The 14380-nt window shown below is 50.5% G+C and overlaps 1 protein-coding gene across 1 annotated transcript in view; it reads left to right on the forward strand.

Moving 5' to 3' along the window:
• The window catches only part of ITGA8 (integrin subunit alpha 8), a 133586-nt gene that overhangs the window by 113561 nt on the left and 5645 nt on the right, over positions 1-14380 (forward strand). Inside the window, exon 28 of the mRNA XM_069959473.1 lies at positions 7489-7590. Within this exon, the coding sequence (XP_069815574.1) occupies positions 7489-7590 (102 nt within the window). The remainder of the gene's footprint in view (positions 1-7488; positions 7591-14380) is intronic.

Genomic DNA, 14380 nt, shown 5'->3' on the forward strand with positions numbered 1-14380 from the left:
TTGTTTGGGTGCCCTCTCTTCCCAATCAAAGCAAAAAGGGTAGTTGCTGTTAAAATAGTGTTCCCCCCTCAGCCTGTCATTCTCTGTCCATAGAAAAGGAGATACTAAGTTGATCGCTGGGGGTCTGACTGCCATAGAATGAATGGAGCATGGGCCGTGCATTCCATCCATTGCATCCCCCGTTCTTGGGATTGGTGGGATCCAGGCTGTCAAATCCCTGACAATCAGCTTGTTATCTCCTATATTATGTTGGAATACCCCTTTAAGCTTGGAGAACCCCTTTAATTTGATTGCACATAATAAATCTAATGAGTAAACCCATGAGAATAGCCCCCTAAAAGCTGCAGATGGCGTCGCCTTCCCTGGATATTTAGGGCACCTTGGTGGGTGAGACGTTCAGCCCACCAGTGACTGCTCCATTCCTTCCTTCCTTCGATAACATTGTCTTCGCATCTGGCTCTATTGCCCAATCGTATGAAATCCCATTCATGAGATAAGAATATCTCCTCGCGTCTCCCGGGATCTTCTATATATAGAATTAAATTGTTGAGTCAAAACAAAGTAAGGACGGCATTGGATCCGTGCGTGTGATACGGCGTCTGTAAGGAATTATTTCGGGAAGAGAAGCCATAAATTATCCTATTCTGCTCCAGTTTTTCTGTAATTGGACGTCGATGTTGTGCACAATGTCAGGGAGGCTCCAGGTTTTAGAAATGTTTTCTCCTGACTGGGGAGAGGATGAAATGTGGAGATTGGAGATCTGCTCACATCTGGCAGCGGGCCACTTGTCTACACATGAGCTTGCTCCTCCATACACGTGGAGGCTCTGGGGGACTCTGCAGGCGCTGGATCTGGGGTTTCATTCAGAGAGATGTCTCAGCCATCAGTACACTCAGTGATAGTATTTGCCGTCATCAGATGGTCGTTCTTAAAGATAAATAAACATTCAATGTTGACATGAGAAGAACCTGAACAAGAAGACCACAGTCCCCGCGAAACACGACCACTGGAGGGATGCAACAACAGGCGGGCTCGGTAGGGAGTCTGACTTGGTTGGTTTACACCATATGGGTTCTTGTGGGAAGATCTTACCAGGACATTGAGTGAGACAGCCGTGAGCAATATTTCTTCTAAGGAATAGCTTAGAGGTTCAGACCACATGGTCTCCGACACTGAAGACATAGGGGTGTATGAGCGGTGTCTAATCCAGAAATATGTCGGGTGCGCAAGTTTAGTATCAGATACTGTTACTAGCTGACTTACATTAAGTTTTAGTGCAATAGACCAGTGATTTTCAACCTTTTTTGAGCCGCGGCACACTTTTTATACTTAAAAAATCCCGGGGCACACCACCGACCAAAATGGCACAAAATGACACTAAAACAGTACATATTATACATATAGTTAATAATATAGATTCTAAATGTATTTATACTCACTCGGTGTGAAACCTGGGCCTGTTTTCTTCTCCCCCCTGTGCTTCTCTCCACCATACTTCTCCCCCCTGCTTCTCTCCTGTGCTTCTCTCCACCATACTTCTCCCCCCTGCTTCTCTCCTGTGCTTCTCTCCCCCATGCTTCTCTCCTGTGCTTCTCTCCACCAAACTTCTCTCCCCCCTGCTTCTCTCCGCTGTTTCTCTCCCCCATCCCCATGTTTCTCTCCCCCATCCCCATGTTTCTCTCCCCCCCTTCCTCCTCACCTCTTCCGAGATGGTCGCCGCTGCTGTCCGCCTCACCTACTGGCCGCCCATAGGGCCCGGACGTGCTCCTCCAATCAGCGGAGACCGGGAGCGTGGTGCGCTGCGGCGGGCCGTAGAGCACACGTTGATTGGATGCGTGCATCACAGCCCACGCACCATGCTCCCGGTCTCCGCTGATTGGATAGGAGGAGCACGTCCAGGCGCTACAGGCGGCCAGTAGGTGAAGTGGACAGCAGCAGCGGGGCGATCTGCAGGGGCACCATAGTTTGGGGAACTTTCCCTGCGGCACACCCGACCATGTGTCGCGGCACACTGTTTGAAAATCACTGCAATAGACAACATGGTGATTGCCAGCTCAAAAAGTGACAACCAATATGAATCCAGAGCGCTGTACAGATGGAAAAAATACAGAATGTAACATAAAATCAAGTAAATACAATGTGAATAAAGTAAATGACAAACTTGTACATAGGAAAAGAGGACCCTGCCTGCGAGAGCTTACATAAGGAGAGAGGAGCCTGCCCGCCAGGTATTACATAGGGAGACAGGAGCCTGCCCGCCAGGCCTTACATAGGGAGAGAGGAGCCTGCCCGCCAGGTATTACATAGGAAAAGAGGAGCCTGCCCGCCAGGTATTACATAAGGAGAGAGGAGCCTGCCCACCAGGTATTACATAGGGAGAGAGGAGCCTACCCGCCAGGTATTACATAAGGAGAGAGGAGCCTGCCCACCAGGTATTACATAGGGAGAGAGGAGCCTGCCCACCAGGTATTACATAGGGAGAGAGGACCCTGCCCGCCAGGTATTACATAGGGAGAGAGGAGCCTGCCCACCAGGTATTACATAGGGAGAGAGGAGCCTGCCCACCAGGTATTACATAGGGAGAGAGGAGCCTGCCCGCCAGGTATTACATAGGGAGAGAGGAGCCTGCCCGCCAGGTATTACATAGGAAAAGAGGAGCCTGCCCGCCAGGTATTACATAGGGAGAGAGGAGCCTGCCCGCCAGGGAATACATAGGGAGAGAGGAGCCTGCCCGCCAGGTATTACATAGGGAGAGAGGAGCCTGCCCGCCAGGTATTACATAGGGAGAGAGGAGCCTGCCCGCCAGGTATTACATAGGGAGAGAGGAGCCTGCCCGCCAGGTATTACATAGGGAGAGAGGAGCCTGCCCGCCAGGTATTACATAGGGAGAGAGGGGCCTGCCCGCCAGGGAATACATAGGGAGAGAGGAGCCTGCCCGCCAGGTATTACATAGGGAGAGAGGAGCCTGCCCACCAGGACTTACACAGGGAGAGAGGAGCCTGCCCGCCAGGTATTACATAGGGAGAGAGGAGCCTGTCCACCAGGTATTACATAGGGAGAGAGGAGCCTGCCCGCCAGGTATTACATAGGGAGAGAGGAGCCTGCCCGCCAGGTATTACATAGGAAAAGAGGAGCCTGCCCGCCAGGTATTACATAGGGAGAGAGGAGCCTGCCCGCCAGGTATTACATAGGGAGAGAGGAGCCTGCCCGCCAGTTATTACATAGGGAGAGAGGACCCTGCCCACCAGGACTTACATAGGGAGAGAGGAGCCTGCCCACCAGGCCTTACATAGGGAGAGAGGAGCCTGCCCGCCAGGTATTACATAGGGAGAGAGGAGCCTGCCCACCAGGACTTACATAGGGAGAGAGGAGCCTGCCCGCCAGGTATTACATAAGGAGAGAGGAGCCTGCCCACCAGGTATTACATAGGGAAAGAGGAGCCTGCCCGCCAGGTATTACATAGGGAGAGAGGAGCCTGCCTGCGAGAGCTTACATAGGGAGAGAGGAGCCTGCCCGCCAGGTATTACATAGGGAGAGGAGCCTGCCCGCCAGTTATTACATAGGGAGAGAGGACCCTGCCCACCAGGACTTACATAAGGAGAGAGGAGCCTGCCCGCCAGGCCTTACATAGGGAGAGAGGAGCCTGCCCGCCAGGCCTTACATAGGGAGAGAGGAGCCTGCCCGCCAGGGCTTACATAGGGAGAGAGGACCCTGCCCGCCAGGTATTACATAGGGAGAGAGGAGCCTGCCCACCAGGGCTTACATAGGGAGAGAGGAGCCTGCCCGCCAGGTATTACATAGGGAGAGAGGAGCCTGCCCACCAGGCCTTACATAGGGAGAGAGGAGCCTGCCCGCCAGGGCTTACATAGGGAGAGAGGAGCCTGCCCGCCATTTATTACATAGGGAGAGAGGAGCCTGCCCACCAGGGCTTACATAGGGAGAGAGGAGCCTGCCCGCCAGGTATTACATAGGGAGAGAGGAGCCTGCCCACCAGGCCTTACATAGGGAGAGAGGAGCCTGCCCGCCAGGTATTACATAGGGAGAGAGGAGCCTGCCCACCAGGTATTACATAGGGAGAGAGGAGCCTGCCCGCCAGGTATTACATAGGGAGAGAGGAGCCTGCCCGCCAGGGCTTACATAGGGAGAGAGGAGCCTGCCCGCCAGGTATTACATAAGGAGAGAGGAGCCTGCCCGCCAGAGCTTACATAGGGAGAGAGGAGCCTGCCCGCCAGGTATTACATAAGGAGAGAGGAGCCTGCCCGCCAGGGCTGACATAGGGAGAGAGGACCCTGCCCACCAGGCCTTACATAGGGAGAGAGGAGCCTGCCCACCAGGTATTACATAGGGAGAGAGGAGCCTGCCCGCCAGGTATTACATAGGGAGAGAGGAGCCTGCCCGCCAGGTATTACATAGGGAGAGAGGAGCCTGCCCGCCAGGTATTACATAGGGAGAGAGGAGCCTGCCCGCCAGGTATTACATAGGGAGAGAGGAGCCTGCCCGCCAGGTATTACATAGGGAGAGAGGACCCTGCCCGCCAGGTAGTACATAGGGAGAGAGGAGCCTGCCCACCAGGTATTACATAGGGAGAGAGGAGCCTGCTCACAAGGGCTTATATAGGGAGAGAGGAGCCTGCCCGCCAGGTATTACATAGGGAGAGAGGAGCCTGCCCGCCAGGTATTACATAGGGAGAGAGGAGCCTGCCCGCCAGGTATTACATAGGGAGAGAGGGGCCTGCCCGCCAGGTATTACATAGGGAGAGAGGAGCCTGCCCGCCAGGTATTACATAGGAAAAGAGGAGCCTGCCCGCCAGGTATTACATAGGGAGAGAGGAGCCTGCCCGCCAGGGAATACATAGGGAGAGAGGAGCCTGCCCGCCAGGTATTACATAGGGAGAGAGGAGCCTGCCCGCCAGGTATTACATAGGGAGAGAGGAGCCTGCCCGCCAGGTATTACATAGGGAGAGAGGAGCCTGCCCGCCAGGTATTACATAGGGAGAGAGGAGCCTGCCCGCCAGGTATTACATAGGGAGAGAGGGGCCTGCCCGCCAGGGAATACATAGGGAGAGAGGAGCCTGCCCGCCAGGTATTACATAGGGAGAGAGGAGCCTGCCCACCAGGACTTACACAGGGAGAGAGGAGCCTGCCCGCCAGGTATTACATAGGGAGAGAGGAGCCTGTCCACCAGGTATTACATAGGGAGAGAGGAGCCTGCCCGCCAGGTATTACATAGGGAGAGAGGAGCCTGCCCGCCAGGTATTACATAGGAAAAGAGGAGCCTGCCCGCCAGGTATTACATAGGGAGAGAGGAGCCTGCCCGCCAGGTATTACATAGGGAGAGAGGAGCCTGCCCGCCAGTTATTACATAGGGAGAGAGGACCCTGCCCACCAGGACTTACATAGGGAGAGAGGAGCCTGCCCACCAGGCCTTACATAGGGAGAGAGGAGCCTGCCCGCCAGGTATTACATAGGGAGAGAGGAGCCTGCCCACCAGGACTTACATAGGGAGAGAGGAGCCTGCCCGCCAGGTATTACATAAGGAGAGAGGAGCCTGCCCACCAGGTATTACATAGGGAAAGAGGAGCCTGCCCGCCAGGTATTACATAGGGAGAGAGGAGCCTGCCTGCGAGAGCTTACATAGGGAGAGAGGAGCCTGCCCGCCAGGTATTACATAGGGAGAGAGGAGCCTGCCCGCCAGTTATTACATAGGGAGAGAGGACCCTGCCCACCAGGACTTACATAAGGAGAGAGGAGCCTGCCCGCCAGGCCTTACATAGGGAGAGAGGAGCCTGCCCGCCAGGCCTTACATAGGGAGAGAGGAGCCTGCCCGCCAGGGCTTACATAGGGAGAGAGGACCCTGCCCGCCAGGTATTACATAGGGAGAGAGGAGCCTGCCCACCAGGGCTTACATAGGGAGAGAGGAGCCTGCCCGCCAGGTATTACATAGGGAGAGAGGAGCCTGCCCACCAGGCCTTACATAGGGAGAGAGGAGCCTGCCCGCCAGGGCTTACATAGGGAGAGAGGAGCCTGCCCGCCATTTATTACATAGGGAGAGAGGAGCCTGCCCACCAGGGCTTACATAGGGAGAGAGGAGCCTGCCCGCCAGGTATTACATAGGGAGAGAGGAGCCTGCCCACCAGGCCTTACATAGGGAGAGAGGAGCCTGCCCGCCAGGTATTACATAGGGAGAGAGGAGCCTGCCCACCAGGTATTACATAGGGAGAGAGGAGCCTGCCCGCCAGGTATTACATAGGGAGAGAGGAGCCTGCCCGCCAGGGCTTACATAGGGAGAGAGGAGCCTGCCCGCCAGGTATTACATAAGGAGAGAGGAGCCTGCCCGCCAGAGCTTACATAGGGAGAGAGGAGCCTGCCCGCCAGGTATTACATAAGGAGAGAGGAGCCTGCCCGCCAGGGCTGACATAGGGAGAGAGGACCCTGCCCACCAGGCCTTACATAGGGAGAGAGGAGCCTGCCCACCAGGTATTACATAGGGAGAGAGGAGCCTGCCCGCCAGGTATTACATAGGGAGAGAGGAGCCTGCCCGCCAGGTATTACATAGGGAGAGAGGAGCCTGCCCGCCAGGTATTACATAGGGAGAGAGGAGCCTGCCCGCCAGGTATTACATAGGGAGAGAGGAGCCTGCCCGCCAGGTATTACATAGGGAGAGAGGACCCTGCCCGCCAGGTAGTACATAGGGAGAGAGGAGCCTGCCCACCAGGTATTACATAGGGAGAGAGGAGCCTGCTCACAAGGGCTTATATAGGGAGAGAGGAGCCTGCCCGCCAGGTATTACATAGGGAGAGAGGAGCCTGCCCGCCAGGTATTACATAGGGAGAGAGGAGCCTGCCCGCCAGGTATTACATAGGGAGAGAGGGGCCTGCCCGCCAGGGAATACATAGGGAGAGAGGAGCCTGCCCGCCAGGTATTACATAGGGAGAGAGGAGCCTGCCCGCCAGGCCTTACACAGGGAGAGAGGAGCCTGCCCGCCAGGTATTACATAGGGAGAGAGGAGCCTGTCCACCAGGTATTACATAGGGAGAGAGGAGCCTGCCCGCCAGGTATTACATAGGGAGAGAGGAGCCTGCCCGCCAGGTATTACATAGGGAGAGAGGACCCTGCCCGCCAGGTATTACATAGGAAAGAGGACCCTGCCCGCCAGGACTTACATAGGGAGAGAGGACCCTGCCCGCCAGGTATTACATAGGGAGAGAGGACCCTGCCCGCCAGGTATTACATAGGGAGAGAGGACCCTGCCCACAAGGGCTTCCATAGGGAGAGAGGACCCTGCCCGCCAGGTATTACATAGGGAGAGAGGACCCTACTCGTGAGAGCTTCCTGTCTTCACTGCACACATGGCAAAAAAATACTGAAAAATAGGAATATCCCTAAATATCCCCAGCTAGACCTAACACTGCATTGCTATATGTATATTGTTTTCATTCTCTTATCATCCATAAACATTTTATACTCACTTAGAATGTTTTCATTGCAGAGGGACAATGAATATTACTCACTGACCGCCTATGTGTCATTTGAAGTAAAGAAGATGCCCTATAGCATTCAGCCTGCAAAGCTGCCGGCAGCAAGTATAGCAGTAAGTACATAATGTCATTCTCTTGATTGTGTCCGGACTCTGTGGGTCAGGTAAGTATGGTTTTTTAAGGAGCTTAAAGGGAATCTGTCATGTTCAACAAGAAATCTGATCTATTAGAAGCTGTGGGAGAAGATTCAGTATATCTTGAATTTTATTTATTTTTATTTGTCATTTAGGATTGAGGAGTCGGATGGGCGGTCCTAATCAGTGACTGAATGAGACCGCCCACCAGACTCTGGATTTTGACCAATTATTTACAAGGTATATTAAGTCTTGTCACTCAAACTATCTATCAATCTTCTCAGCTCCTCTTGCTCCATAACTTGATGTCAGTAGATTAAACGCCATATTTATAGCAACCGTTTCCCTTTAACTTCACAGACCACTTCATAGACAATTATTAATATAGTCAGGTTTATTTCACTCATCTCTGTCCAAATTTTTTTCCCAACAAGTGGTAACGTTTACCATTTTCTGCCTCAATACGGTTCTGCTGTTATTAGGAGCCGTTCGTGTTTACTCAGCGCCTTTAATGGGACTCGGCGCAGACTGTATATTTGATGTTCCCTAATAAGACTTTTGCTCGCGCTCATAAATTGTACAGTTTTGCCGTAAACACAGACAGCGAATGAAAGAACGGAGGGTTTTAATAAGAGAAGTAACTGTTCGGGATGCAATGGTTGGAAATAATTCTAAAGAAAACATAAAGACGGAGCGGAGAGCAATTAATATTCCTGACATCTGTTTACAGTATCTGCGCAGCTATGTGACCCTCGCTGCGTGCGCTCCTCATTCAATGGAAAAACGAGAGAAACGCGCTGAAATCGGGCCCGGGACATGGGACATTTGGCATCTGCAGAATTTGAAGACTAAAACAAATATTATGGAACTGTTGCTTATAATACGGAGGCCGGCGGTAGATGAGGTTATTTACAGATGTGTTTGGCCTCCGTGTAGGCGCACTCAGCGGGAGGGGACGGCGCTGGCTCCTCGTCTGAAGAGATTCAATTGCATTTAGAAATCGAGGGAATAGTTTGTACATTGCACTTATTGGTATAAAGAAGAATATCCCTGAAACTCTGGTTGCATAGCAGTATATGTTGTTAAAGGTTTTTTTTAAAGGGGTTTCCCTCAGCAAATGGGACAATACCAATGATGTTTATTTGTTTAATTTTTTTTGTATATTAAGTTTTGTAAAAATTGATATTTAACCCCTAGCTGCACCAGGACGTTACTGAACGTCCTGGTGCCACTAGGGGAGTTTAGAAGGGGGTCGCGTGGCGACCTTGGCCTGAACTCCCGCAATCCTGGGTGCTATATGCAGCCCGGGACTGCAGCTAATAGCGGGCACGGTCCGATCGCCGTGCCTGCTAATTACGTATTTAGATGCAGCTGTCAAAGTTGACGGCTGCATCTAAATACTAGCTGTCCGCCTTCCCTGGTGGTCTAGTGGGGGGGAACTTCCCCCCTCGACGCGATTGCGGAGTGGCGATCCCCACATCTGCTCCGGGCTGGGGTCTGTGCCGTAATGGTGCTGATCCCAGCCCGGCACTCTTTTGCTTTTGGCTGTAGCAGCCAAAAGCAATAGAGTGCCTATCTCATCGATCTATGCAGTATATCTATACTGCATAGATCTCTATGAGAGATCAGAGCAGTCATACTAGAAGTCCCCCAGGGGGAATAACCCTAACCCCAGGGGGAATAACCCTAACCCCAGGGGGAATAACCCTAACCCTAGGGGGGAATAACCCTAACCCCAGGGGGAATAACACTAACCCTAGGGGGGAATAACCCTAACCCTAGGGGGGAATAACCCTAACCCTAGGGGGGAATAACCCTAACCCTAGGGGGGGAATAACCCTAACCCCAGGGGGAATAACCCTAACCCCAGGGGGGGAATAACCCTAACCCCAGGGGGAATAACCCTAACCCCAGGGGGAATAACCCTAACCCCAGGGGGACTTCTAGTATGTGTGTAAAAAAAAAATGTTGTTTTTTTATTAATAAAAAATCCCCTCTGCTAATAAACGTTTGAATCACCCCCCTTTCCCCATTTTATGAATAAATATATAAACATGTTTGCTATCGCCGCGTGCGTAATCGCCCGAACTATGAATTAATCACATTCCTGATCTCGCACGGTAAATGGCGTAAGCGTAAATAAATTCCAAAGTGCAAAATTGCACATTTTAGGTCACATTGAATCTAGAAAAATTGTAATAAAAAGCGATCAAAAAGTCGCATATGCGCAATCAAGGTACCAATAGAAAGTACAGATCACGGCACAAAAATTCACACAGCCCCACAGACCAAAAAATGAAAGCGCTATAAGCCTGGGAATAGAGCAATTTTAAGGAGCCATATTTTTTTTTTTTAAAAAAAGGTTATACATTTACATATTGTTGTTATCGTATCAACTTGAGGAACATATATAACAAGTCAGGGCGAACGGCGTAAAAACGAAAACCCCCAAATAAAAAATAAATGTGTTTTTTTTTCTAATTTCACCACACGTATAATTTTTTTCTGGTTTCACTACATATTTTACGCACAAATTACATCTGTCATTGCAAAGTACAATTAGTGGCACAAAAAATAAGGGCTCATCTGGGCGTCTAGGTGGAGAAATGCAAGTGCTATGGCCTTATATACACGAGGAGGAAAAAACGAAAGCGCAAAAATGAAAACTGGCTGTATCCCCCAAGGGGTAAATGTTTTTATATTTTTTAAAATTAGATTTTTTTAAAGTATGCTTTAGTCCCCTAAGGAACTCGAGTTAGCAATGTCTTGATGACTTCTGCAAGACAGAGGGAAAGGATTTGTGCCCTATGTATCGTTTCCGAGCTGTAGACTCACTGACCCCCATGTGCGGCTTGGTTCCATATCCTGTTGCCCTTGGTTAGGGCCCGGCAGGCGTCCAGGCTGGGTCACTCATGTTCAGTTCAGTCCCCATCACCTGATCTGTCCCGCTAGTACTGGCGGTTGGTTGTTACTTCCCAAGCAAGAGGGATTGTGGGAAAGTGTCTGCACTGTTATCTGGCAACCACAGTGTCACAGGTCAGAGAGAAAACCAGGAAGTGAATAGATCCATGGGCAAGAAAGCTGTCACAGGGATGTAAGTTCCTTCACTATAAACAGCACATTTGTTCTCCTGTACATACATGTATGTATCACACATCTGATTATGCCATCTTTGCTTCGTAACACCGACCCTTTAAGGTTGATCCAAAAAAACTGGAACCAAAGACTGTGACATCACGTATAAGCACTGCTCTCTTCATTAAAAGGAACTTGTCACCATGAATCTGCCATCTGTTCTATCGGCAACGTGTTATATTGCAGGAGGAGCTTAGGAGTCCAATGGGCGGTCTTCCATTGAGTGACACCGCCCACTGGACTCCTTAGAGTAGAAAGAGCAGGAATTTTAATCAATTATACAGAATCTTTTCCCATGGATATATCTCACGCTACTTCGCTCGTTCGGCTCTGTAACCTTAGCACATTAGATAGATAACATTCGTGGTGACCGGTTCCCTTCAAACCTGGTGGAAGATTTCCTCCTCCCCCTCCGGCGTCTCCTTCTTGCAGCCACAGTAGTCAGTCTTTACAGCTCAGTAAGGAATCACTTACCAGCGATCTTTGTCCCTACAACATCAGGTCAGAACGATAAAAGTCTCACTTGCAAATTTGTGCTAAAACATGAAAGAAGCCAGGGGGCAAATACTTTCAATAACATTATAATTTCCAATAGTGAATGCCAGATTTTCTGATGGAAGCTGAAATGAGAAACAGGCGGCTATCTGGGGATCTCAGGATGGTCTGATTACTAAAATACATCCCGACTAAACCTCACAGTGACCTCAGACCCATGAGCCCCACATCTCTACCATGTCACCCCACCAGAAGTATAACACGGACAGCCATGCTTGGCCTAGGAGACTCCATATCAGGCTATGTAAGGGCAAGTCAACCAGCGACCAGGTAGCTCTCAACTCCGAGGGCCTCTGTATCCACGTCTGTTAATTCTATACAAGAACTGATACTATACAATGTATGAATATAAAGATTAATGGCTCAGAGTTTATGTAGGAGGAAGCAGAGATTTCCTTCCATCGAGGAAGGGCAGAGACGTCGTCCAGGGAAAGGTGTCCTGCTTTCCTCCCTGCACCATCTTCCCTCATTTCCTTCGTAGCATCCACCTTTAACAACAGTTTGGATGTTTCAAGCCTCCCAGACGGTCACGCTCAGAAGACGGAGTTGTCCACCTGCCTCCTGGTGTGATGCTTAGCTTCCGATAACATTTCCATATGCCGAGCACACGACCCCACCATCTGTGGTGCACATTTCATGTCAATGTCAGATGTCTCTGCTGGGGAAGTGAGCTGTAATATAACAAGTACCATTATATAGAGACTGTGCAAGATCATTCATGGCCATGCCATCTAGTGAAAACGACATCGGTGCCCAGAGGGTGGACCTAAAAAAGTTTTTTCCTGGGGAGCAGCACAGATTCTCTCTTACCCATTCTCTCCTTGTCACTCTCGCCATCTGCACATGTCAGAAGTATGGGTGCCAGTCGTGATCATCACATGTGGGCAAAACCACGCCTGCACGTGATTATCATGACTGCCACCTGCCCCCCATGACCCTCATCTTGGAAGGTATACCTCCAAGATGAGAAGAGGGCAAAAGTGAGTGCTGAGAAGAACAGGGAGGACATTTTCTGCTTCCGAGACAGACAGCCTGAGGATCAACCCCCCTATTGTAAGGAAAGGGCATTAATTAGAGATGAGCGACCCTGGAGCAGCTGGAGTCCATCCAAACCCGAACGTTCGGCATGTGATTAGCTGGGGCTGCTGAACTTGGATAAAGCCCTAAGGTTGTCTGGAAAACATGGATACAGCCAATGACTATATCCATGATTCCCACATAGCCTTAGGGCTTTATCCAACTTCAGCAGCCACCGCTAATCACATGCCGAATGATCGGGTTTGGATGGACTCCAGCTGCTCCAAGTTCGCTCATCTCTAGCATTAATGTATTCATCATTATCCCCTTATTCTGTTGATCAATTTGATCTCAAGGGTCAACCCCCCCCCCCACTTACCAATTATTGCAACCCATTCCTTTGCCTCCTCTCTCTCTTTTCCGTTGTCTTCTCACTCTGTTCCCCTGTCTTCTCATTCTGTTCCCCTGTCTTTTCTCTCTGTTCCTTTGGCTTCTCTCTCTGTTCCCCTGCCTTTTCTCTCTGTTCCTTTGGCTTCTCTCTCTGTTCCCCTGCCTTTTCTCTCTGTTCCCCTGCCTTTTCTCTCTGTTCCCCTGCCTTTTCTCTCTGTTCCCCTGCCTTTTCTCTCTGTTCCTTTGGCTTCTCTCTCTGTTCCCCTGTCTTTTCTCTCTGTTCCTTTGGCTTCTCTCTCTGTTCCCCTGCCTTTTCTCTCTGTTCCCCTGCCTTTTCTCTCTGTTCCCCTGTCTTTTCTCTCTGTTCCCTTGCCTTTTCTCTCTGTTCCCCTGTCTTTTCTCTCTGTTCCCCTGTCTTCTCTCTCTTTTCCCTTGGCTTCTCTCTCTTTTCCCATGGCTCCTCTCTCTGTTCCCTTGTCTTCTCTCTCTGTTCCCTTGTCTTCTCTCTCTTTTCCCTTGGCTTCTCTCTTTTCCCCTGGCTTCTCTCTCTTTTCCCTTGGCTTCTCTCTTTTCCCCTGGCTTCTCTCTCTTTTCCCCTGGCTTCTCTCTCTTTTCCCCTGGCTTCTCTCTCTTTTCCCCTGGCTTCTCTCTCTGTTCCCCTGTCTTTTCTCTCTGTTCCCCTGTCTTTTCTCTCTGATCCCCTGTCTTCTCTCTCTTTTCCCCTGTCTTCTCTCTCTTTTCCCTTGCCTTCTCTTTTTTTCCCTTGGCTTCTCTCTCTTTTCCCATGGCTCCTCTCTCTGTTCCCTTGTCTTCTCTCTCTGTTCCCTTGTCTTCTCTCTCTTTTCCCCTGGCTTCTCTCTCTTTTCCCCTGGCTTCTCTCTCTTTTCCCTTGGCTTCTCTCTCTTTTCCCTTGGCTTCTCTCTTTTCCCCTGGCTTCTCTCTCTTTTCCCTTGGCTTCTCTCTCTTTTCCCATGGCTCCTCTCTCTGTTCCCTTGTCTTCTCTCTCTGTTCCCTTGTCTTCTCTCTCTTTTCCCTTGGCTTCTCTCTTTTCCCCTGGCTTCTCACTCTTTTCCCTTGGCTTCTCTCTTTTCCCCTGGCTTCTCTCTCTCTTCCCCTGGCTTCTCTCTCTTTTCCCTTGGCTTCTCTCTTTTCCCCTGGCTTCTCTCTCTTTTCCCCTGGCTTCTCTCTCTTTTCCCCTGGCTTCTCTCTCTTTCCTTGGCTTCGCTCTCTTTTCCCTTGGCTTGTAGGCTCTACGCGAGCTGTCTTATCTCACTACGTCACAATGACATTTTGTTTTTGACTTCGGCATTGACAGATCGTTGAGGGCCTGCACTATAGGCATAAGTGCGAATCCCCATAAAGTGTGTTTATATAAGGACACAGTAGTATAAAAACAACCAAGAATCTCTTTCCATTGTTTTTCCACGAGCCAAGGAAACCAAACTTCATCTTAAAGTTTACAGTCACCGTTTCCAAGTTCTGTCAATTTTACTTATGGTCGTAACGTAAATTTATTTTTCATTGAAACGCGCTAAAATGTATATTTAACCTTTCAGTCATCAGATAGGAAAGATTTATGGTTTCCCAGAGTGCTGAGCATGGGCTTAAGAGCTCTCGTTCTGCTCCCATAAAGGAAGTCCCCCCCCCCCCATTTATCAATCTACATAAGTAC

Source organism: Dendropsophus ebraccatus, chromosome 2, assembly GCF_027789765.1.
Source record: "Dendropsophus ebraccatus isolate aDenEbr1 chromosome 2, aDenEbr1.pat, whole genome shotgun sequence".
NCBI classification, from domain to species: Eukaryota; Metazoa; Chordata; class Amphibia; order Anura; family Hylidae; genus Dendropsophus; species Dendropsophus ebraccatus.